Here is a 24,948-nt window from a genome sequence, read left to right as displayed (position 1 = left end):
TTTTTAAATGTTCAATTGTTTATAAATAATATACTGTCTCATATTGTGTTCAAACAAGGCTAAAACTATTTGTCTTAATTCTTATTCGGATTTACCGAATATTGCTAAAATTGCACCAATCAATATATTTTCTTAAATGAAGCAATTTCTTACCAATCTCGCTAGGCTGAATACTCAAATGTTCAAAATATTGATTTTGTTTTGTAACACATCCACCCATTTTTTTATAATGCCTGTGCTACCTGTCATGGGTAAGACTGAGCCTATCCCAGCTGCATATGAGCAAGTGGCCCAGTACATTCTCGACAGGGGTCCCCAAACTACGGCCCCCCAGCGTCCAAAATTCGGCCCGCGGGAAGGCCCAAGAAAATAAAAAAAATAAAAAAAGTAATTATTTTTTTGTATTATTATTTTTTTTAAAATTTGTGCTTAATAGTCCTTTTTCTACCGTCTCCTAGCCACTCAGGCAAATCATATTGTCTAAAAATGCATTTTACCATCGATAACGTGACATGCAGCAAGTGCGCTCTTTAAGTCAATTAGTGCGCGAGGAATATATATGTATGAATACATAAATACAGTATATATATATATACACACACATATACATATATATATATACATGGACATATACATATACATATATACACACACATATGTATATATACACTTACATATACATATACATACACACACACACACACACATTTACATATAAACAAATGATAAATGGGGACGGTGTGGCGAAGTTGGTAGAGTGGCCGTGCCAGCAATCGGAGGGTTGCTGGTTACTGGGGTTCAATCCCCACCTTCTACCATCCTAGTCATGTCCGTTGTGTCCTTGGGCAAGACACTTCACCCTTGCTCCTGATGGCTGCTGGTTAGCGCCTTGCATGGCAGCTCCCGCCATCAGTGTGTGAATGTGTGTGTGAATGGGTAAATGTGGAAATACTGTCAAAGCGCTTTGAGTACCTTGAAGGTAGAAAAGCGCTATACACGTATAACCCATTTATCATTATTTACATATAATATATATATGTGTATATATATATATATATACACACACACACACAGTATATATATATATATATATATATATAGCGCAGCCAAATTGTTTTACCCAAATGCGGCCCCGGAGTCAAAAAGTTTGGGGACCTCTGATTTAAACTCTGAGTCTTCAATTAGTCTAACGTGCATGTTTGGGAGGTGTTGTACGAAGTTAGTGAAAACTCTTGCACACACAGAGAGAACAGAAGATATAGAAACTGTCAAGCTGTGCACTCACTATTATGTACCACAACGTACCATATTTTATTCAAATCAATGTAAAGATATCACAGGAAGACTTTTATTCAATGCAAAAACAAAGGACAGAGGTAGCATGTCATGTCCTATTTTTCACCTTCTTTAATCTTGTGGTGTTAGAGTGGTGTCAGTTCAAACAATAGTTTAACAGTGATGTACTTTAAAATTATACAGCATTTATGAAAATTATATTTATCAGTGGCATTATTTGTATGAAACAATAGCTGTTCCTTGTTGAAATGGTAAATGAGAGGTGAATAAATTACTTGCTACTTTTATAAAGTAACTTCTAAAAACATTACTTAAAATAAGAACCTTGTTATGATTGGATATTCACAAGTTGTGTTAGCATACTTTGTTTTCTCAACTCACCATGAGAACATTACCAATGATGAACATTGAGTCCTAAACATGATAATTGCGAGGGTAGTGATGTGTTCAGTGTATATGGAGGACAGGTGTTCGATAGTGATGTGTTCAGTGTATATGGAGGACAGGTGTTCGATAGTGATGTGTTCAGTGTATATGGAGGACAGGTAGTTCGATAGTGATGTTTTCAGTGTATATGGAGGACAGTTCTAAAGAGTGAAGTCATTGTTCAGTCTGAGTATGAACTAGGCAGAATTGAATACCAACCTTAGCAGACATGCAGACTTTACTCATAAAAAGGCACACTGTATACTGTACATGGGGACAACAGTTTAGAACATGGAACAAAACTAAGTTAAAAATGTTTTAAATCTAACATTGACATCAAATGAAATGCAATGTAGAATCCCACTGGTTCAGGTTGAAATGGCATATTATTATTATTCTACAAAGTGAAACTACTACATACAGAATTGAAATCAGAAGCTAACATACACTGTAAAAAGGACTAATATGACATTAAATCAGACTAAGCTTTTCATGTTTTGGGTCAGTTAGAATTAGTAAAACCCATCCATCCATCCATTTTCTACCGCTTGCCCCGTTTGAGGTCAGGGGGGTGCTGCAGCTTATCTCAGCTGCATTCGTAAAACCATATTTGATAAATGCTGCAATAATTAAAGAGATAATATTTTTAAGCATTTGGTTTGATTAAATGGAGGTACATGTGTGCATGTAATTTAGGGCAACACCTCAAACACACTGCTTTCTTGTTTGACATTATGGTGGGAAAATCTAAAAATGATGCCAAGATATCAGGAAGAGAACAGTGGAGCTCCACAAGTCTACCATATTTTCCGCATTATAAGGCGCACCTAAAAACCTCCAATTTTGTCAAAAGCTGACAGTGCGCCTTATAATCCGGTGCGCCTTATATACGGACCAATATTGAGCCACAACAAACCTAAACTTCATTTTCATAAAGTTTAGATCTCGCAACTACGGTAAGCAGCCGCCAACTTCATTTTCCCCCGTAGAAGAAGTTCTTCTACCGTAGAAAACTTCTTCTACGGTAAGCAGCCGCCCCCGTAGAAGAAGAAGAAGCGCGCAGTGCATGCTGGGATATGACTGCGCGAGGGGTGCCGTTTTGATTTCCATTTGTTTGTTTATGTAAAGACCCCAAAATGGCTCCTATTAAGAGACACGCTTACGACGCAGAGTTTAAACTTAAGACAATCAGTCACGCAGTAGAACACGGGAATAGAGCAGCAGCGACACTGACTCGATTAACGACGACTTCGACGAGACGTAACCGGGCATGTTGGATGCCGTATCCGCCCAACTGTTGGATTCGGACACTGAAGAAGAAGAATTTGAGGGATTCGTGGATGAGGAATAACTTCATAAAGTGAGCTTTACATGTTTATTTTGTGTGTTGTGTGACATTAACGTTTGAGCAACGTTGAGTTATTGATATATTGTTATTGCTATGCACTATTTCGAGTGTTACTATATTGTGATTGCACTTACGTTTGATTTACCGTAACAGTATCACTGTTTTTTACGTGTTTATTGATTCAGGGAAAAGTTCCCCTCCACTATGTGATATAAATGTTGCACTACATGTTATACCTTGCTGTTGTTAAAAGATAAACAAAACACCACGTCACTGACTTTACCTCAGGGAAAATAACAAAACAGCTGTTTATTCATTTTGGGAGTGAACAGAGTTGTCAGAACGCTGGTTTGTAATCTATTAATAAAGTTTGACTGACCTGACTGTTTTGTTGACATTCCCTTTAGCGCAGCTCCATCTAATGGATCCATAGGCGCGCCTTATAATCCGGTGCGTCTTATATATGAACAAAGTTTTGAAATATGCCATTCATTGAAGGTGCGCCTTATAGTGCGGAAAATACGGTAGTTTATTTTTGAGTGCTCGTTCCAGATACTTGAAGGTGCCACATTCATCTGTTCAATTCACAATTACAAACATGGGAATATCCAGTCATCGTACTGTTTAGGAATGAGACAGATTATGTGTCCCACAAAAATAATATATCTTCCCAGAACTATGGATGGGCTATGTGGCCTCAAAACAATATTGCGATATACATTGCAGCGCACTGCAATAACAATTTATATCAAAATATGTAGTTTGGCACATGAATTGTGATACAACCATTTTAAAACATGTGTCAGGCAATAGACTCCTCTCCTCCTGTGGATAATGACATGTATTGCATAATTTCTGGTTTTCAGACATGTGCGTTCACAGTGTAGTTCTTTTGTGTAGCTATTTTATGATTCTTTCTCTTAACTCTTATTATTCTATTAATAATGTCCAGGTCTGAGTTGGTTAATCTTTGCTGTAACAAAGAGAAAAATACATGACAAAGTTACAGAATGGCTTAAGGACAGCAAAGGTAATGTTTTAGAATGGCCATCTTAAATCCCTAAACTCAATCCTATAGAATATTTGTGGTTTGATTTGAAACCTGATGTAGCAACACCAGTTCTATCTGTGAGAATGGGGCTGAAGTTCAGCAAACTTTTGAGAGTTGCTTGTGGAAAGATTACCAAAACTCTTGACCCAAGTCATACTTTAGGCATTGCTACTAAATACTAAGGAAATGTATGTTAACTTCTGACATTGTAAAATATTATATTTTGAATAACTGCAGCTTTAAAGATATAATATGGATAATCCTGACTATCTAAAGCAAAAGTTGAAACTAATTTAATTTCAAAAAGTGAGAAGAAAAAAAAAGTTAAATTTTTTTTTTTTTTTTTACAGTTTATTTAAACCTTTAGTCTCAACAGTATAAGCTAAACCAATGGTATTTGTAGTCTAACTGTGAGTGAAATAAAAAAAAGTGTGCAGTCTAATTTAGGTTTTTCACATCCAATGCCCATTCAAAATGCACAAGCGAGAGTCAGAATAATAGATGAAACAAAAATCGAAACTAGAAAAGTCAAATCTGTCCTTGTGCATGTTGTAAGTAATGCATTTGTAGATCAAGTTCCTGTGGGAAAGAGATGCCGCATATCATGCAATGCATGAGTCGGTCAGGTGAAAAGGGCAAATGGGAAACTCCGAGTTTGTGAGCATCAGCCTGTGAGGTTAGCTGAGATAGGGGGAGGGTTTGTGGCATGGGTGGCCTCTCGGTCATGACACCCTGCGGGGTAAAGAAGATATTTGGGTGGGGTGGTCTCTGTAGTGCATTGATGGCGACAGTGTGAAGAGGGTGTGTGCCAGACAAAGCCAGTGCAGAGAGTGGGGTGAGTGGTGGTGAGAAGAAGGGGGTTGGCGGATTGAGGATGATCTGACTGCCAGCGACCAAAGTTTGCTGCTGTAGCTCCTGTGCACTCCCTGGTTTGAGCTGTCCAGTGAGAAGAGAAGGATTATTTTGGAAGCCCCAGACTGCAGTGCCTATCCCCTGGCCAAAGGGATGGAAGGGGATGGGAAGTTGCCGTGTGGCATTTTGACTCTGTATATTGGTCCAAGTTGCTGCCGTTACTGCTGCCTGCTTCACAGGTAAGTTCATTTTGCCTGAAATCCCTAGTGGGGCTTGAATGTCCCACAAGGAACGAACTGCCCCTTGAGAAACAGGAGTCAATAGTGGCATGGGGCTGCTTTGGTCTATCTGAGATGTGGTTGGTACACCTACTATGCATTCAGCTCTCTGCTTGTCCGCCTCAGCATCTATCTGGGACTTCTCAAGCTGGTTAACAGTCAGCGATAGTGCTTGCGTGGAAGTCTCCCGTGTTTGTGTTGGCACCAGAGCTGTGGACAATTTAAGTGACTGTAGCTCTTGACCAAAATGAGGAGGTTGGACACTCCACAACACCGCACCATTCATGAAGGATGATGACCCAGCAGAGCCTACTTGCAAAGAATCAGAGGAAGCAGAAAAAGAAGCTCTGGGCGCAGACAGCTCATCCACTCGTGAGGGGCTGGATCTTTTCTGTGCAGAAGATTCAGAGGGTCTCTCTTGTCGTGGGCTGGCAAACGCTTGCAAGTGCTGTGATGACTGAAAAGGTATCACTTCTTCACCGTCAACCTTCCATTGAACACGGGTCTGGTGTAGGTCAGAAAGCAATCCTTCCTCCCGATTCCTCACCAGCAATTCCTGATGAGAGGACATCATGGAATATTGTGACTTTGGGTCCGCCTCTCTATGCAGATCATCATAAAGGAGCCCCCCTAACCGTCTAGATAAACCCCTTGTCAGCCTCCCCCCTCTCCTTCCTCTGCCTCTCACTCTTCCAGCAGTGGTGAAAGAATGACTCTGACTTTGGCGCTTGCGAGAGTGAATCTTCTGGTGCACTAGCAAGCTGCTCAACCAACAAAAGGATTTGTTGCACTCACCACAATGATGGGGCCGTTCCCCCGTGTGAGTGTTTATGTGATCGCGGAGCAGATACGCCAGGCTAAAGCTTTTCTCACAGAGGTGGCATTTATGGGGCTTCTCGCCATTATGCGAGAGCATGTGGCGCTGCAGTTGCAGGTCACTGCTGTAGCCTTTGCTGCAACCAGTGCAACGGAAGGGTTTTTCCCGATGCAGCTTCTGATGGGTTCTCATGTTCTGCAAGAAGGCAAAATCCTTCCCACAGTCGGGACATTTGTGCGGCTTTTTGCCCGAGTGGATGACGAGATGCTGCTGCAAATAGTTGCTGAACCGGAAGCCTTTGAAACACACGTTGCATTGGTATGGCTTATCCTTGGAATGTATGCGCATGTGCAATTCTAAGACTGAGCGATGGCGGAATGTTTTTTCACACTCAGGGCACTTGTACGGCCTGATAGCTAAGCTTTCATTTTTTAATTTTGCATGGGCATTTTCACTGATTAGAGGTTTTGATTCTTTGGAGGAGACAGCAGCCACTTTATCTGAATCTTGTGCTACATACTTGTGGCTTTTCAAAATGTGTAATCGTAAACTTATCTCATCACGATAAGTAGACGGACAGTGTGGACAGGTGTGCCCTTTGTCCCAAACCTTTTTAACCTCTGGAGGCGTCTCTGTGCTTCTCTCCAGTGTCTCATACTCCACCTCATGAATAAGCATGTGGGCTCTCAGGTTGGCTGGGGTGCTGCACGTCTGGGGACAAAGAGGACAGTTAAAAGTGTGTTTTGGTTCTTCACTCTGGTGTGCATTCTCTTTCCTTTGCACCGGTGCGGACACAGGGGTCTGCTTGGTGGGCTGCTCACTAAAGGGAAGTGGGTTGGTTTGGCACAGTCTGTGCAGGCGACAGTGTGCCTTCACATTCTGAGCAAAAGCAAATTTTTTACCACATTCAGGACAGCTGAAGGCCTTCTCACCGGTGTGCAGATACTGATGCTGTTGAAAGAGACCGCTGTACTTGAAAGTCTTACCGCAAATGTTGCACAGGTGAGGGGGTTGCTTGTCAGTGTGCTTGCGACGGTGGTCTTCCATGACAGATTGGTATTTAAAAACCATGCCGCACTCGGGGCATTCATAGGGTTTAAAGTTAGGGTGACATCGTTGGTGGACACGCATGATCCTGTATTCTGGGAAGCGTTTACCACACTCTTTACATTTAAAGCCTTCATCCAGCGAGTGGTTCAACATGTGCTTGGTTATAGACACTTTTGATTGGAACTCCTGACGGCACAGTGTACAGCGGAAAGGCTTGTCATCTGATTCGATGCATTTGTGGGACCGCAGCTTTCGCACTGAAGAGAATATCTTCTCACATTCTGCACACTGAAAACCACTCTCCTCTTCATACTTTGGCTCCTCCCTCTCTTTATGTTCATGTCTGTGTTTCATAAGGCTCCTGCGGTCACTAAATGATAGGCCGCATTCTTTACAAGTGAGCGGCATGAGTTCATCCTTGTGAGCATGATAGTGGCGGTGAAGGTAGAACATTTCACGCCGGGTGAAGCGCTTTCCACACTCTTTGCACTCCAAACGACACTTTTTTGGCTTTGATGTTAACTCAGCGTGCTGGCCGTTGTTTTCAACCCCATCCAAGTCCACATTTTCCACTTGGTTCTCAGATAGTTCCTTTCCTGAGCTTGGCTGATCAACACAGGAATCTTCCTTCTCTTGAATTTCCTCTGCATCAGGACGCGTTTCATTGGACGTTTCTGGCCACACAGTCTGTGTAGTCTCTAAAACAAGAAAAATGAGCAAATGTCATCATTTAACATGCAAATACAACACTGACCAAACGCAAAACAAAAACATTTACAGTTAAAGTCAAAATTATGAGACCCCTTCTTGAAATCATATTAAATCCCCTTTTTCCAGTGAAACGAGTCATAACTCAAAGTGTTCATAGCTTGTGTGTGTGTCAACTAGAACAAGGAACAAAATAACAAAATATATTTTTTAGAGATGGCTTTTTTGCTGACATCCGATATTCCGATATTGTCCAACTCTTAATTACCGATTCCGATATCAACCGATACCGATATATACAGTCGTGGAATTAACACATTATTATGCCTAATTTTGTTGTGATGCCCCGCTGGATGCATTAAACAATGTAACTTTACCATGAATTGATTAATGTGGACCCCGACTTCAAAACAAGTTGAAAAACTTATTCGGGTGTTACCATTTAGTGGTAAATTGTACAGAATATGTACTGTACTGTGCAATCTACTAATACAAGTTTCAATCAATCAATCAAAAACAAGGTTTTCCAAAATAAGAGAACAACTTCAACTCCAGTTATGGAAAAAAGTGCCAACATGGCACCAGTGTTGTTTTCGTCAACGATGACGATGACAATATCATTTCGTTGACGCCACTTTTTTTCATGACGATAACGAGACGGTGACGAGATAAACATGTCTCTCTGATGACGAAAACATGACGAGACGTGTGTGAGTTTTCGTTGACGAGACGAGAACGGACGAAAATGTTAGTGGGTAATCTGTCAGACGTTTAAAATGCATGACATTTCTGTTCATTGTGTGTGTCAATTAAAACCTACAAAGTATCTGCTGCTGCATTCTATCCTTGTTTGGTCACGCCCACCAACTGGCGTGCAGTGCACAACGTGCTCAACACGTCAGACTGTTGTTACTCATCAGGCAATGGACCGTGATGGCGGCGGCAGTTTCAACACAGGGGCTCGGTGGTCGCAAACGTAGAGACGACATATGGGTGTATTTTAAAGGCCTACTGAAACCCACTACTACCGACCACGCAGTCTGATAGTTTATATATCAATGATGAAATCTTAACATTATAACACATGCCAATACGGCCGGGTTAACTTATAAAGTGACATTTTAAATTTGCCGCTAAACTTCCGGTTCGAAACGCCTCTGAGGATGACGTATGCGCGTGACGTAGACCGGCAAACACGGGTATGCCTTCCACATTGAAGCCAATACGAAAAAGCTCTGTTTTCATTTCATAATTCCACAGTATTCTGGACATCTGTGTTCGTGAATCTGTTTCAATCATGTTCATTGCATTATGGAGAAGGAAGCTGAGCAAGCAAAGAAGAAAGTTGTCTGTGCGAAATGGACGTATTTTTCGAACGTAGTCAGCCACAACAGTACACAGCCGGCGCTTCTTTGTTTACATTCCCGAAAGATGCAGTCAAGATGGAAGAACTCGGATAACAGAGACTCTAACCAGGAGGACTTTTGACTTCGATACACAGACGCCTGTAGAGAACTGGGACAACACAGACTCTTACCAGGATTACTTTGATTTGGATGACAAAGACGCAGACGTGCTACTGTGAGTATGCAGCTTTGGCTTCTAAACATTTGATCGCTTGACCGTATGTGCGCAACTTTTTTTTGCGTATGTACGTAACTTTTTTAAAATATATAAGCTTTATGAACCTTGGGTTAGGTGAACGGTCTTTTGGGCTGAGTGATTGTGTGTGTTGATCAGGTGTTTGAATTGTATTGGCGTGTTCTATGGAGCTAGGAGCTAGCATAGGAGCTAGGAGCTAGCATAACACGTACCGTACCGTACCTGCGCGTCACGTACGTAACTTTTTAAAAATATATAAGCTTTATGAACCTTGGGTTAGGTGAACGGTCTTTTGGGCTGAGTGATTGTGTGTGTTGATCAGGTGTTTGAATTGTATTGGCGTGTTCTATGGAGCTAGGAGCTAGCATAGGAGCTAGCATAACACGTACCGTACCGTACGTGCGCGTCACGTACGTAACTTTTTAAAAATATATAAGCTTTATGAACCTTGGGTTAGGTGAACGGTCTTTTGGGCTGAGTGATTGTGTGTGTTGATCAGGTGTTTGAATTGTATTGGCGTGTTCTATGGAGCTAGGAGCTAGCAGAGGAGCTAGGAGCTAGCATAACAAACACGCAGGTGTTATTATGCAGGATTAATTTGTGGCATATTAAATATAAGCCTGGTTGTGTTGTGGCTAATAGAGTATATATATGTCTTGTGTTTATTTACTGTTGTAGTCATTCCCAGCTGAATATCAGGTACCGTGAGTATGCAGCCTTGGCTGCTAAACATTAGATAGCTTGACCGTATGTGCGCGTCACGTACGTAACTTTTTAAAAATATATAAGCTTTATGAACCTTGGGTTAGGTGAATGGTCTTTTGGGCTGAGTGATTGTGTGTGTTGATCAGGTGTTTGAATTGTATTGGCGTGTTCTATGGAGCTAGGAGCTAGCAGAGGAGCTAGGAGCTAGCATAACAAACACGCAGGTGTTTTTATGCAGGATTAATTTGTGGCATGTTAAATATAAGCCTGGTTGTGTTGTGGCTAATAGAGTATATATATGTCTTGTGTTTATTTACTGTTGTAGTCATTCCCAGCTGAATATCAGGTCACCCCCGGCTCTCACAGCATCTTCCCTATCTGAATAGCTTCAACTCCCCACTAGTCCTTCACTTGCACTTTACTCATCCACAAATCTTCCATCCTCGCTCAAATTAATGGGGAAATTGTCGCTTTCTCGGTCCGAATCTCTCTCACTTCATGCGGCCATCATTGTAAACAATAGGGAACTTTGCGTATATGTTCAATTGACTATGTCACGCTACTTCCGGTAGGGGCAAGCCTTTTTTTTTATCAGATACCAAAAGTTGCAATCTTTATCGTCGTTGTTCTATACTAAATCCTTTCAGCAAAAATATGGCAATATCGCGAAATGATCAAGTATGACACATAGAATAGATCTGCTATCCCCGTTTAAATAAAAAAAATTCATTTCAGTAGGCCTTTAAATACAACCCAGCAGATAATAAAACAGAGTGTATTGTGAAGGAAGACGGTGACAAATGTGGCCACAAAATATGCGGAAAAAATACGACCAACCTTAAGCGGCACCTTAAGGCTCGCCACAAGGATATTTTTTCGAAGGTAATTTACAAATGCTGTTAACATAATCGATAAATGTCATAGTAAGCTAATACATTAGTACGTTTTCCACATACTCCTGGCGCAAATGGGCTGCTAACTTCAGGCTAAAGTTAGCTTTTGTTACGCTAACGTCAATTCATTATGTGTGTGTTACTTTAGCAGCATGTTTAGCCATGTTTACATTCAGTGACGGTGTGGTTATCTCTTTGTGAGTACGTTCTGTCAGCACGTAACTTGATATGTTAAACAGGTCGAGTTACTGTTATACGTTGAGTCTGCTAGCTTTAGCCTAAAAGCCTCAAATTCATATTAAACACTGTTGTTGTTGTTTTTATTTATTGAATTTACTAGTGTTTACAGTATTTACGGGGTGGTCTATTTTGTTCTAAAAACTTAAGAACATGTTTGTTTCATACTTTCAAGTATGTACAGTATAACTCTCTGGTATAACTTACAACCTACATCACTGTACCTCAGGAATTAATTGATTATTTTATTACATGGTTTGCACAAATTAAAGAGAGTGGGGTTGTATGAAATCTGTTGTAATTGCACTGGCAGACAGGGCCAAGTTGAGCATATGTGTTCCTCATCCATCACTCATATTTTGGGCATGTTTATGTTCATTGTACTTTAACAAATTCTGAGAAATAAAGCCACAATTGCTGAAGTAGAATGTTTTTGTTTTTTGGCTTTTTTGGAGTAATGAACTTTGATTCCACTGTTACCACTTTATCTGTGTGTAATACACAATCCTTGGATCAGAAATTTGCTGTTGGGTGGAAACCTTATATGTCTAAAACCATTCCTTTATTGTTATTATTTGTGAAAATAGCAGATCTGCAAGCTTACAATGGGTTGAACTTATAGATCTGCTGCTATTTTTACAACTTATGTGTGACACTGCCCAACAGCAATCTCCAATACTTATTGACCTAAATTAATTTGTTAAAAGACTATACTTATAGACTTATATTATACTTTTTATTCTTTTTTTGGGACTAAAACTAGACTAAAACCTTTTTGACTTTTCGTCGACTAAAACCCTTTTGAGTTTTCGTCGACTAAAACTGGACTAAAACTATCACATATAAAAATGACTAAAATGTGACTAAAACTAATAAGCATTTTAGTCCAAAAGACTAAGACTAAGACTAAATGTAAGATGATTGTCAAAAACAACATTGTATGGCACTGCCATATTTATTATTGAAGTCACAAAGTGCATTATTTTTTTTAACATGCCTCAAAACAGCAGCTTGGAATTTGGGACATGCTCTCCCTGAGATAATCCTGATACCAAATACAACTATGGGAAATACTAAACTTCACATTAGCCAGGCCTCCCTCGCCCGCCTGCAGCTCGTGCAGAACTCTGCTGCTCGTCTGCTAACACAGACCCGCAGGCGTGAACACATCACCAATATACTAGCGTCCTTTCACTGGCTCCCTGTGCGTTACAGAATACATTTTAAACTCCTACTATTTGTTTTTAAATGTCTAAACAACCTCGCTCCAACATATCTCTCCGACCTCCTTCAGCCTTACTGCCCCCCCCCACCCCGATCCTTAAGATCAGCCGATCAGCTGCTATTGACGGTCCCTGACACAAGGCTGAAGCTTAGAGGTGACAGAGCTTTCGCCGCTGCTTCTCCCAAGCTCTGGAACGGCTTACCTTTGAGTGTTAGACAGGCCTCCTCTCTTCCTGTTTTTAAATCGCTCTTAAAAACATACTTTTATTCCATGGCTTTTAACATTGAGTGATCTCCATCCTGCTATGGCGTCCCACAATGCACCTGCTGTGAACCTGTTTTTATGTTTTATTTATTTATGTTTTATCATGCTCTGTTTGTGTTGTGGTGTGCTTGCTGGTTTCTCTTGTTTTATCTTTTAACCTGCCCATTGTACAGCACTTTGGCTACCCCTGTGGTAAATTTTAAATGTGCTTTATAAATAAAGTTCATTTGATTTGATTTGACTTTCACAAAGTGCATTATTTTTTTATTTTTTTTAAACATGCTTCAAAACAACAGCTACAAAAACAATAAAGGCACACATTTCAGTCCAGAGTATACTAGAGCATACTTGCCAACCTTGAGACCTCCGAATTCGGGAGATGGGGGTGGGGCGTGGGGGGGGGGGGTTTGGTGGTAGCGGGGGGTGTATATTGTAGCGTCCCGGAAGACTTAGTGCTGCAAGGGGTTCTGGGTATTTGTTATGTTGTGTTTATGTTGTGTTACGGTGCGGATGTTCTCCCGAAATGTGTTTGTCATTCTTGTTTGATGTGGGTTCACAGTGTGGCGCATACAGTACTTGTAACAGTGTTAGAGTTATTTATACGGCCACCCTCAGTGTGACCTGTATGGCTATTGATCAAGTATGATTTGCATTCACTTACGTGTGTGTAAAAGCCGCATACATTTTTTTTCTCAAGATGGCGGCGCTTCAAGGCAGCAGCTTCTTGCGAGCGCTCCTGGAAGTGTAGACCGATTTGGCAAAAACACTCCGTGATCACTTACGACCGATTTACGATTCTGGATGTGGAGAAATCGGGCCATTTTGGGCTGAAAGATGCGTGTACAGTGGACCTACTCGCTAGCTTGGGAATTCTTCGTGAGCTACATCCAGCAGTGGCCTTTGAAGCAGCGGCGTCTAAGGCTGCAGCTAACGATTATTTTTCTATCGATTAATCTATAGATTATTTTTTTCGATTAATCGGTTAATCTATAGATTATTTTTTTCCGATTAATCTATAGATTATTTTCCCTTTTACCGATTATTTTTTTATTCAAAATTAAGATGAAAAAATAAATGTAGGCCCGTTTTTTCAAAGGGCATGGCTTTTATTTACAAAAAAAAAGAAGTATGGCCACTCAGTCAACATTGACAACAACATGACTAAATATTCTGTAACAATGTAAACATTTAAAACTTTTAACATTTAACAAAATTAAAAGTAGCTTATTTGCTTTTTAATGTGCAAATATAAAAGTCAACATCCAGTGCAAATCTTAATATTCTGCAATAGTATAAGCATTTCAAAAGTAAAAGTATTGCTTATTTTGCTTTAAAATGTGCAAAAATAAAGATAAACATCCAATACAAAAAAGTGCAAAACGAAATATTCTGTAACAACAGTGTAAACATTTCAACAAAAGTGAAAGTATTGCTTATTTGCTGAAATGTGCAAAAATAAAGATAAACATCCAATACAAAAAAGTGCCAATCTAAATATTCTGGAGCACTGTAAACATTAAGTATTGCTTTTAAAATGTGCAAAATAAACATCCAGTCCAACACAGTACACAATAACCAATTCTACTCATTCCAGTGAGTGTCTAACAGTTGTAATGAAGAAAGGTTAGCATGTCTACATGTTTGGTTCTTTTCTTGTTTACAATATTCCCAGCAGCTGAAAATAGGCGCTCAGAAGGGGTCGATGTGGCTGGAACTGAGAGGTAATTAGCCTTCACCTCAAGCCAGGATTGCGAGTGAGCTGAGCTGCAGTTTAAGTTTCTAGAAGGTCAACGGGCTCATAGTGATGTTACTAGTAGTTGACTGGGAGGTGTTTATTATCATTTGGGGAGAGTCCGCTGCCTGATGCTCACCTGCTAAAGACCTATCTGCTCCACGCTGAAGCGCTGACTACATGCGCTCTGAATACGCACTGCTGATTGGCTGATAATGCTTCGTGTGTAACAATCAGATGGTTGTGTGGGTGGGACAATGCTGCGTGTGTACCAATCAGATGGTTGTGTGGGTGGGACAATGCTGCATGCTGAGACAGGCAGACGGAGCAAAGCAGCTTGTTAAGACTTTAGCTTTAGCTTAGAAACTCGTTCGGTACACCCCCATACCGAACCGAAAGCCCCGTACCGAAACGGTTCAATACAAAACATGTACCGTTACACCCCTAGCAGATACAAATGACACATTCATGTTTTTGTGTAATGATGACAACGTATGCTCGCGCGGACGATTGACTAGTTGATGGTTTTCTTTTCAAATGTTCGTTCATAGCCGTTGTGCTGCTATGATAGGCCATTTCCGCTCGACACAGTGTGCATACAACAACATTATTAGGCCGTTTATTGAAATACTCCCACACTTTTGACCACTTTTGGCATGCTTTTCCCCCCTCGCTCGCATCGTCTTCTTTGATCGTCTGCTTTGCGCTTCGCCATGACGGTAGTGTGACGTCATTATGCGACGCGTCGACGCACAAAAACGGCGTCGACGTATTTACGTAACCGATGACGTCGACTACGTCGACGCGTCGTTTCAGCCTTAGCGGCGTCCACTACCAGCAGAGACCGTCAACGAAAGAGACGTAAGCGATGCGCTCGGAAGCAGAAGCGGGGGTGTTGGGCGGGGCTAACAACAAAGCTAAATGCGGTGTTGTTATCGGGGCTAACGAAAAAGCTAAATGCTAATCCACAAAGAAGCGCTATTAAGGAGTCTGTTAAGATAGAACTAGCCAGCGCCAGGCTGGATAATCCCTGCACAACATAGCAATTCTCTTAGAATAATATACAACTCACATAATGTTTTTTCTGCGTCAGAGGTTGGCATGCATTTTACTGAGGTGGCAAACAATCTAAAAATTCCTGTCATATCAATTCCTAGATATGGTCGAAATTATTTAAAGTGCACTACGCATAATAAACGTAACATTATTAATATTGCTACTACGGATACTTTCAACAAAAACTCCTCAAAACAGCCCACTACCTATAATATGGGCTTTTTAAACAAGGTCATTGTCTTCCAAAACGTTATTAGTTAATGAAGTCATTAGAGACAACAATCTTGATGTCGTTGGTCTAGCCGAGACCTGGCTCAAACCAGACAAATTTTTTGCGTTGGGTGAGGCGTCTCCTCCTGGCTATACGGGAACGCATATTGCCCGTCCCATTAAAAGGGGTGGGGGTGTTGCACTAATATACAACAAAAACTTTAGCCTTACCTCGGACCTAAATAATAAATATAACTCGTTTGAGGTGCTTACTGTGAGGTTTGTCACACCGCTGCCTCTGCACCTGGCTGTCATCTACCGCCCCCCAGAGCCCTATTCGGACTTTATCAATGAATTTTCAGAGTTCGTTGCTGATCTAGTGACGCACGCCGACAATATAATCATAATGGGAGACTTTAACATCCACATGAATACCCCATCGGACCCTCCATGCGTGGCGCTCCAGACTATAATTGATAGCTGTGGTCTTACACAAATAATAAATGAACCCACGCATCGCAACGGTAATACGATAGATCTAGTGCTTGTCAGGGGTGTCACCACCTCTAAAGTTACGATACTCCCATACACTAAAGTAATGTCCGATCCTTACCTTATAAAATTTGAAGTTCTGACTCATTGTCAACAAACTAATAATAATAATAACAACTACTATAGCAGCCGCAACATTAATGCTGCCACAACGACGACTCTTACTGACCTACTGCCTTCGGTAATGGCACCATTCCCAAATTATGTGGGCTCTATTGATAACCTCACTAACAGCTTTAACGACGCCCTGCGCGACACCATTGATAGTGTAGCACCGCTAAAGCTAAAAAGGGCCCCTAAAAGGCGTACCCATGGTTTACAGAAGAAACTAAAGCCCAGAAATGATCATGTAGAAAGCTGGAACGCAAATGGCGTGCGACTAAACTTGAGGTTTTCCATCAAGCATGGAGTGATAGTTTAATAACTTATAAACGCTTGCTTACCTCAGCTAAAGCTAAATATTACTCAAATCTCATCCACCTCAACAAAAATTATCCTAAATTTTTGTTTAGTACAGTAGCATCGCTAACCCAACAAGGGACTCCTCCCAGTAGCTCCACTCACTCAGCAGATGACTTTATGAATTTCTTTAATAAGAAAATTGAAGTCATTAGAAAAGAGATTAAAGACAATGCATCTCAGCTACAACTGGGTTCTATTAACACAGATACGACTGTATATACGACGGACATTGCCCTCCAAAATAGTTTTTCCCTCTTTGATGAAATAACATTGGAGGAATTGTTAAAATGTGTAAATGGGACAAAACAAACAACATGTTTACTTGACCCAATTCCTGGGAAACTTATCAAGGAGCTTTTTGTTTTATTAGGTCCATCAGTGTTAAATATTATAAACGTATCACTTTCCTCTGGTACTGTTCCTCTAGCATTCAAAAAAGCGGTTATTCATCCTCTACTCAAAAGACCTAACCTCGATCCTGACCTCATGGTCCAACCTTCCGTTTATCTCGAAAATTCTCGAAAAAATTGTCGCACAGCAGCTAAATGAACACTTAGCGTCTAACAATCTCTGTGAACCTTTTCAATCCGGTTTCAGGGCAAATCACTCTACGGAGACAGCCCTCGCAAAAATGACTAATGATCTATTGCTAACGATGGATTCTGATGCGTCATCTATGTTGCTGCTTCTTGATCTTAGCGCCGCTTTCGATACTGTTGATCATAACATTTTATTAGAGCGTATCAAAACGCGTATTGGGATGTCAGACTTAGCCTTGTCTTGGTTTAACTCTTATCTTACTGACAGGATGCAGTGTGTCTCCCATAACAATGTGACCTCGGACTATGTTAAGGTAACGTACGGAGTTCCCCAGGGTTCGGTTCTTGGCCCTGCACTCTTTAGTATTTACATGCTGCCGCTAGGTGACATCATACACAAATACGGTGTTAGCTTTCACTGTTATGCGGATGACACCCAACTCTACATGCCCCTAAAGTTGACCAACACGCCGGATTGTAGTCAGCTGGAGGCGTGTCTTAATGAAATTAAACAATGGATGTCCGCTAACTTTTTGCAACTCAACGCTAAGAAAACAGAAATGCTGATTATCGGTCCTGCTCAACACCGACATCTATTTAATAATACCACCTTAACATTTGACAACCAAACAATTAAACAAGGCGACTCGGTAAAGAATCTAGGTATTATCTTCGACCCAACTCTCTCGTTTGAGTCACACATTAAGAGTGTTACTAAAACGACCTTCTTTAATCTCCGTAATATCGCTAAAATTCGTTCCATTTTGTCCACAAGCGATGCTGAGATCATTATCCATGCGTTCGTTACATCTCGTCTCGATTACTGTAAAGTTTTATTTTCGGGCCTCCCTATGTCTAGCATTAAAAGATTACAGATGGTACAAAATGCGGCTGCTAGACTTTTGACAAAAACAAGAAAGTTTGATCATATTACACCTATACTGGCTCACTTGCACTGGCTTCCTGTGCACCTAAGATGCGACTTTAAGGTTTTACTACTTACGTATAAAATACTACACGGTCAAGCTCCTGCCTATCTTGACGATTGTATTGTACCATATGTCCCGGCAAGAAATCTGCGTTCAAAGAACTCCGGCTTATTAGTGATTCCCAGAGCCCAAAAAAAGTCTGCGGGCTATAGAGCGTTTTCTATTCGGGCTCCAATATTATGGAATGCCCTCCCGGTAAAAGTTAGAGATGCTACCTCAGTAGAAGCATTTAAGTCTCATCTTAAAACTCATTTGTATACTCTAGCCTTTAAATAGACTCCCTTTTTAGACCAGTTGATCTGCCGTTTCTTTTCTTTTCTACTCTGCTCCAGGGTGGACCGCTAGCCTGTTCATCGGATGGGGACATCTCTACGCTGCTGACCCGTCTCCGCTCGGGATGGTTCCTGCTGGCCCCACCATGGACTGGACTTTCGCTGATGTGTTGGACTTTCACAATATTATGTCAGACCCACTCGACATCCATTGCTTTCGGTCTCCCCTAGAGGGGGGGGGGGGGGGTTACCCACATATGCGGTCCTCTCCAAGGTTTCTCATAGTCATTCACATTGACGTCCCACTGGGGTGAGTTTTCCTTGCCCGTATGTGGGCTCTGTACCGAGGATGTCGTTGTGGCTTGTACAGCCCTTTGAGACACTTGTGATTTAGGGCTATATAAATAAACATTGATTGATTGATTGATTGATAAATGATGTGTCTGGGCCGGCACGCTGTTTGTATGGAGGAAAAGCGGACGTGACGACAGGTTGTAGAGGACGCTAAAGGCAGTGCCTTTAAGGCACGCCCCCAATATTGTTGTCCGGGTGGAAATCGGGAGAATGGTTGCCCTGGGAGATTTTTGGGAGGGGCACTGAAATTCGGGAGTCTCCCGGGAAAATCGGGAGGTTGAAACAGATACCGATAATTTCCGATATTACATTTTAAAGCATTTATCTCTAATACTTTTCTAATTGATGTGCAAAATTGAAACAGGAAAAAAGTAAAACAAAATGCAATGGCTAAAATGATTAGCCCTCTGATAACTATCAGTCATTAAAATAGCATTCTTCTGATTCAAAACTGAAAACTATTTTTTCTGGTTGTTTCTAATTAAGTTGGCACAAGTCTGCTGAGGGATGTTCGCCTATTCTTCACCGGCAATGTTCTCAAGATGATGAATGGTTGGCCTGGGTGCATGGACCCTACATAACCTTTCAGATTGTGGAGATATGATAGATAGACAGATAGGCAACTTTCATAATTATTACTTATTATATGGGCTTGCCAATGGCTACAAAATCTCATCTCAATATCACTCTGCATTAAGATTGACTCCAATGACAAGCCTCATTTTCCAGTAACGGAGATGCTGCCCCACATCATAGAGATTCACCAATTATAGGCCGGGCTGATATTTGGTATTTTGACGTACATCAGGCTTTTTTTTTTAACAACTACAACATAACTACATCAGCAGACACAATATTATATAGTATACACAATTGATATCAGTATTTAGTATTTTATAAAAATAATTAGTGAAGTAAATAGTAATAACTACTGCTCAAGCACAAGCTCTTTGCTGTGCATGAGAAATGTAAAATTTTTGCTGGACCCTGTGTGTGTGTATATATATAGATATATCGCCACCTCATCGCAGGGCCAACACAGATAGACAGACAACATTCACACTCACATTCACACACTAGGGACCATTTAGTGTTGCCAATCAACCTATCCCCAGGTGCATGTCTTTGGAGGTGGGAGGAAGCCAGGGTACCCGGAGGGAACCCACGCAGTCACGGAGAGAACATGCAAACTCCGCACAGAAAGAACAATGTGTGTGGGTGTGTGTGTGTGTACATATACATATATATATATATATATATATATACACACACACACACACACACACACATTACATTAGGGCTGCAAATCTTCGGGTGTCCCACGATTCGATTCAATATCGATTCTTGGGGTCATGATTCGATTCAAAATCGATTTTTTTCGATTCAACGCGATTCTCGATTCAAAAACGATATTTTTCCGATTCAAAACGATTCTCTTTTCATTCAATACATAGGATTTCAGCAGGATCCACCCCAGTCTGCTGACATGCAAGCAGAGTAGTAGATTTTTGTAAAAAGCTTTTATAATTGGAAAGGACAATGTTTTATCAACTGATTGCAATAATGTAAATTTGTTTTAACTATTAAATAAACCAAAAATATGACTTATTTTATCTTTGTGAAAATATTGGACACAGTGTGTTGTCAAGCTTATGAGATGCGATGCAAGTGTAAGCGACTGTGACACTATTGTTTTTTTTTTTCTTTTTTATAAAAGTCTAATGATAATGTCAATGAGGGATTTTTAATCACTGCTATGTTGAAATTGTAACTAATATTGATACTGTTGTTGATAATATTAATTTTTGTTTCACTACTTTTGGTTTGTTCTGTGTCGTGTTTGTGTCTCCTCTCAATTGCTCTGTTTATTGCAGTTCTGAGTGTTGCTGAGTCGGGTTTGGTTTTGGAATTGGATTGCATTGTTATGGTATTGCTGTGTATTGTTTAGTTGGATTGATTAATTTAAAAAAAAAGAAAAATAATAAAAATTAAAAAAAAGTAAAAACTTTTTTTTTTTAATTAAAAAAAATTATCGATTTTTAAAAAATTAGAATCTATTCTGAATCGCACAACGTGAGAATCGCGATTCGAATTCGAATCGATTTTTTTCCACATATATATATATATATATATATATATATATATATATATATATATATATATATATATATATATACGGTACATATATATACGATTTACACAACATGCCAACTTCACTTGTTTTGGGTTTTGTACAAACCCCGTTTCCATATGAGCTGGGAAATTTTGTTAGATGTAAATATAAACGGAATACAAGGATTTGCAAATCATTTTCAACCCATATTCAGTTGAATAAAGACTACATATTTGATGTTCAAACTGATAAACTTTTTTTTTTTGGCAAATAATCATTAACTTTAGAATTTGATGCCAGCAACACGTGACAAAGACGTTGGGAAAGGTGGCAATAAATACAAAGTTGAGGAATGCTCATCAAACACTTATTTGGAACATCCCACAGGTGAACAGGCAAATTGGGAACAGGTGGGTGCCATGATTGGGTATAAAAGTAGATTCCATGAAATGCTCAGTCATTCACAAACAAGGATGGGGCGAGGGTCACCACTTTGTCAACAAATGCGTGAGCAAATTGTTGAACAGTTTAAGAAAAACCTTTCTCAACCTGCTATTGCAAGGAATTTAGGGATTTCACCATCTACGGTCCGTAATATCATCAAAGGGTTCAGAGAATCTGGAGAAATCACTGCACGTAAGCAGCTAAGCCCGTGACCTTTGATCCCTCAGGCTGTACTGCATCAACAAGCAACATCAGTGTGTAAAGGATATCACCACATGGGCTCAGGAACACTTCAGAAACCCACTGTCAGTAACTACAGTTGGTTGCTACATCTGTAAGTGCAAATTAAAACTCTCCTATGCAAGGCGAAAACCGCTTATCAACAACACCCAGAAACGCCGTCGTCTTCGCTGGGCCTGAGCTCATCTAAGATGGACTGATACAAAGTGGAAAAGTGTTCTGTGGTCTGACTAGTCCACTTTTCAAATTGTTTTTGGAAACTGTGGACGTCGTGTCCTCCGGACCAAAGAGGAAAAGAACCATCCGGATTGTTATAGGCGCAAAGTTGAAAAGCCAGCATCTGTGATGGTATGGGGGTGTATTAGTGCCCAAGACATGGGTAACTTACACATCTGTGAAGGCGCCATTAATGCTGAAAGGTACATACAGGTTTTGGAGCAACATATGTTGCCATCCAAGCAGCGTTACCATGGACGCCCCTGCTTATTTTAGCAAGACAATGCCAAGCCACGTTTTACATCAACGTGGCTTCATAGTAAAACAGTGCGGGTACTAGACTGGCCTGCCTGTAGTCCAGACTTGTCTCCCATTATAAATGTGTGGCGCATTATGAAGCCTAAAATACCACAACAGGGACCCCCGGACTGTTGAACAACTTAAGCTGTACATCAAGCAAGAATGGGAAAGAATTCCACCTGAGAAGCTTAACAAATGTGTTTCCTCAGTTCCCAAACGTTTACTGAGTGTTGCTACAAGGAAAGGCCATGTAACACAGTGGTGAACATGCCCTTTCCCAACTACTTTGGCACGTGTTGCAGCCATGAAATTCTAAGTTAATTATTATTTGCAAAAAATAAATACAATTTATGAGTTTGAACATCAAATATCTTGTCTTTGTAGAGCATTCAATTGAATATGGGTTGAAAAGGATTTGCAAATCATTGTATTCCGTTTATATTTACATCTAATACAATTTCCCAATTTCTCTTTAAGAAGGGGAACCGGAGGGTGTGTTCTAACGATCGTGGGATCACACTCCTCAGCCTTCCTGGTAAGGTCTATTCAGGTGTGCTGGAGAGAAGGCTACGCCGGATAGTCGAACCTCGGATTCAGGAGGAACAGTGTGGTTTTCGTCCTGGTCGTGGAACTGTGGACCAGCTCTATACTCTCGGCAGGGTCCTTGAGGGTGCATGGGAGTTTGCCCAACCAGTCTACATGTGTTTTGTGGACTTGGAGAAGGCATTCGACCGTGTCCCTCGGGAGGTCCTGTGGGGAGTGCTCAGAGAGTATGGGGTAGCGGAGTGTCTGATTGTGGCGGTCCGCTCCCTGTATGATCAGTGCCAGAGTTTGGTCCGCATTGCCGGCAGTAAGTCGGACACGTTTCCAGTGAGGGTTGGACTCCGCCAAGGCTGCCCTTTGTCACCGATTCTGTTCATAACTTTTATGGACAGAATTTCTAGGCGCAGTCAAGGCGTTGAGGGGATCTGATTTGGTGGCTGCAGGATTACGTCTCTGCTTTTTGCGGATGATGTGGTCCTGATGGCTTCATCTGGCCAGGATCTTCAGCTCTCACTGGATCGGTTCGCAGCTGAGTGTGAAGCGACTGGGATGAGAATCAGCACCTCCAAGTCCGAGTCCATGGTTCTCGCCCGGAAAAGGGTGGAGTGCCATCTCCGGGTTGCGGAGGAGACCCTGCCCCAAGTGGAGGAGTTCAAGTACCTTGGAGTCTTGTTCACGAGTGAGGGAAGACTGGATCGTGAGATCGACAGGCGGATCGGTGCGGCGTCTTCAGTAATGCGGACGCTGTATTGATCCGTTGTGGTGAAGAAGGAGCTGAGCCGGAAGGCAAAGCTCTCAATTTACCCGTCGATCTACGTTCCCATCCTCACCTATGGTCATGAGCTTTGGGTTATGACCGAAAGGACAAGATCACGTGTACAAGCGGCCGAAATGAGTTTCCACCCGGCGGGGGTCTCCCTTAGAGATAGGGTGAGAAGCTCTGCCATCTGGGGGGAGCTCAAAGTAAAGCCGCTGCTCCTCCACATCAAGAGGAGCCAGATGAGGTGGTTCGGGCATCTGGTCAGGATGCCACCCGAGCGCCTCCCTAGGGAGGTGTTTAGGGCACGTCCGACCAGTAGGAGGCCACGGAGAAGACCCAGGACACGTTGGGAAGACTATGTGTCCCGGCTGGCCTGGGAACGCCTCGGGATCCCCCGGGAAGAGCTGGACGAAATGGCTGGGGAGAGGGAAGTCTGGGTTTCCCTGCTTAGGCTGCTGCCCCCGCGACCCGACCTCGGATAAGCGGAAGAAGATGGATGGACAATTTCCCAACTCATATGGAAACGGGGTTTGTACATACATACATGCACACAAATATATAGTTTCTCGCCTTCTTCATCAAAGTGGTGACTTTTGCAACTATTATGGCACGTAGTTATTTTGCAGCCCTACTAAAAAAAAAAAAATCTTGTTTGTTCTCCGAATGCCTCAGAATGATTTGCATCAAACGGGCCCCTGTATTTAGTTGCGCGTTGCTGGCTGTCTGTAGGAGAACGGAGGCGTCATACGATAACCAGGGCAAACTGAGGTACCACGGTATGACGTTATTATAGCGGCTTTAGAGACGCTGACATTTTAGTCAAAAAGGTGAACTAGTGAGGTAATTTGAAAGAAATTTAAGAGTTAAGGTGTGATCATTTAAAGTATGGACCGGACATGCAGCTTAACTTGTAGCTTCGATTAGCCTAGAGTAGACCAAAGCTAAAGCTAACAGTAAAATACAATAGTGTATAAAGTATCACGCTCAGCGTACCATACTTGCTGTTTTCCTCCTTGTGAGAGTGGGACTCTTCGCCGCTGGAGTCTTCTGTCTCGGAACAATCGAAAGCCGGCTGCTCACCTCCTGGAGACTCGGCCATTTTTGGCTCCAATACTCCGTCCTTCGGTGACTTACATGATGTTTGGTCGCCTTTAGCCTCATACTCAATTACCTCAGAATGGCTGGGAACGGAAACTCTTTCGTTGTCAACATGTTCACAGTTTTTCCTATATTGGCTTACTCCGGCATTTAAAAAAAGGAATTCTTCCGTCTGGTCCGAGCAACCTTTTAGTTCCAGTGTGTCAGTACTGCTCCCAAATGTGTGAACATCCTCCAGCGGGGAGTCCTGTCGTTTTGGAGACTCCGGCGGTGATATGGCTGCCATGTTTCCTCCACGCATCCCTGGACCTCTAGC

The 24,948-nt window shown here is 41.5% G+C and overlaps 1 protein-coding gene across 1 annotated transcript; it reads right to left on the bottom strand.

Annotated features, from left to right (window-relative positions):
* Positions 1-1,297: 1,297 nt before the first annotated feature.
* LOC133660099 (zinc finger protein 331-like) lies at positions 1,298-24,948 on the bottom strand. The gene is made up of 3 exons (XM_062063227.1): positions 24,528-24,948; positions 6,678-7,816; positions 1,298-5,807 (listed from the first exon to the last, which is right to left on the bottom strand). The coding sequence occupies exons 1-3, from the start codon at positions 24,931-24,933 to the stop codon at positions 4,650-4,652; spliced, it is 2,703 nt and encodes a 900-aa protein (XP_061919211.1). The 5' UTR covers positions 24,934-24,948; the 3' UTR covers positions 1,298-4,649.

The sequence above is a fragment of the Entelurus aequoreus genome, linkage group LG11 (genome assembly GCF_033978785.1).
Source record: "Entelurus aequoreus isolate RoL-2023_Sb linkage group LG11, RoL_Eaeq_v1.1, whole genome shotgun sequence".
NCBI lineage: Eukaryota > Metazoa > Chordata > Actinopteri > Syngnathiformes > Syngnathidae > Entelurus > Entelurus aequoreus.
Note: the sequence above shows the minus strand (reverse complement) of the source record. Positions and strands in the feature narration are given on the sequence as shown.

Coding starts and splice junctions, on each gene's coding strand:
- LOC133660099 (XM_062063227.1), bottom strand. CDS start 24,933: ATGCGTGGAGGAAACATGGCAGCCATATCACCGCCGGAGTCTCCAAAA. Junction 7,817..24,527: donor GGAGGAAAACAGCAAGTATG/GTACGCTGAGCG, acceptor TTCTTGTTTTAG/AGACTACACAGACTGTGTGG. Junction 5,808..6,677: donor CGCCTCCAGAGGTTAAAAAG/GTTTGGGACAAA, acceptor TCCTCTCATCAG/GAATTGCTGGTGAGGAATCG.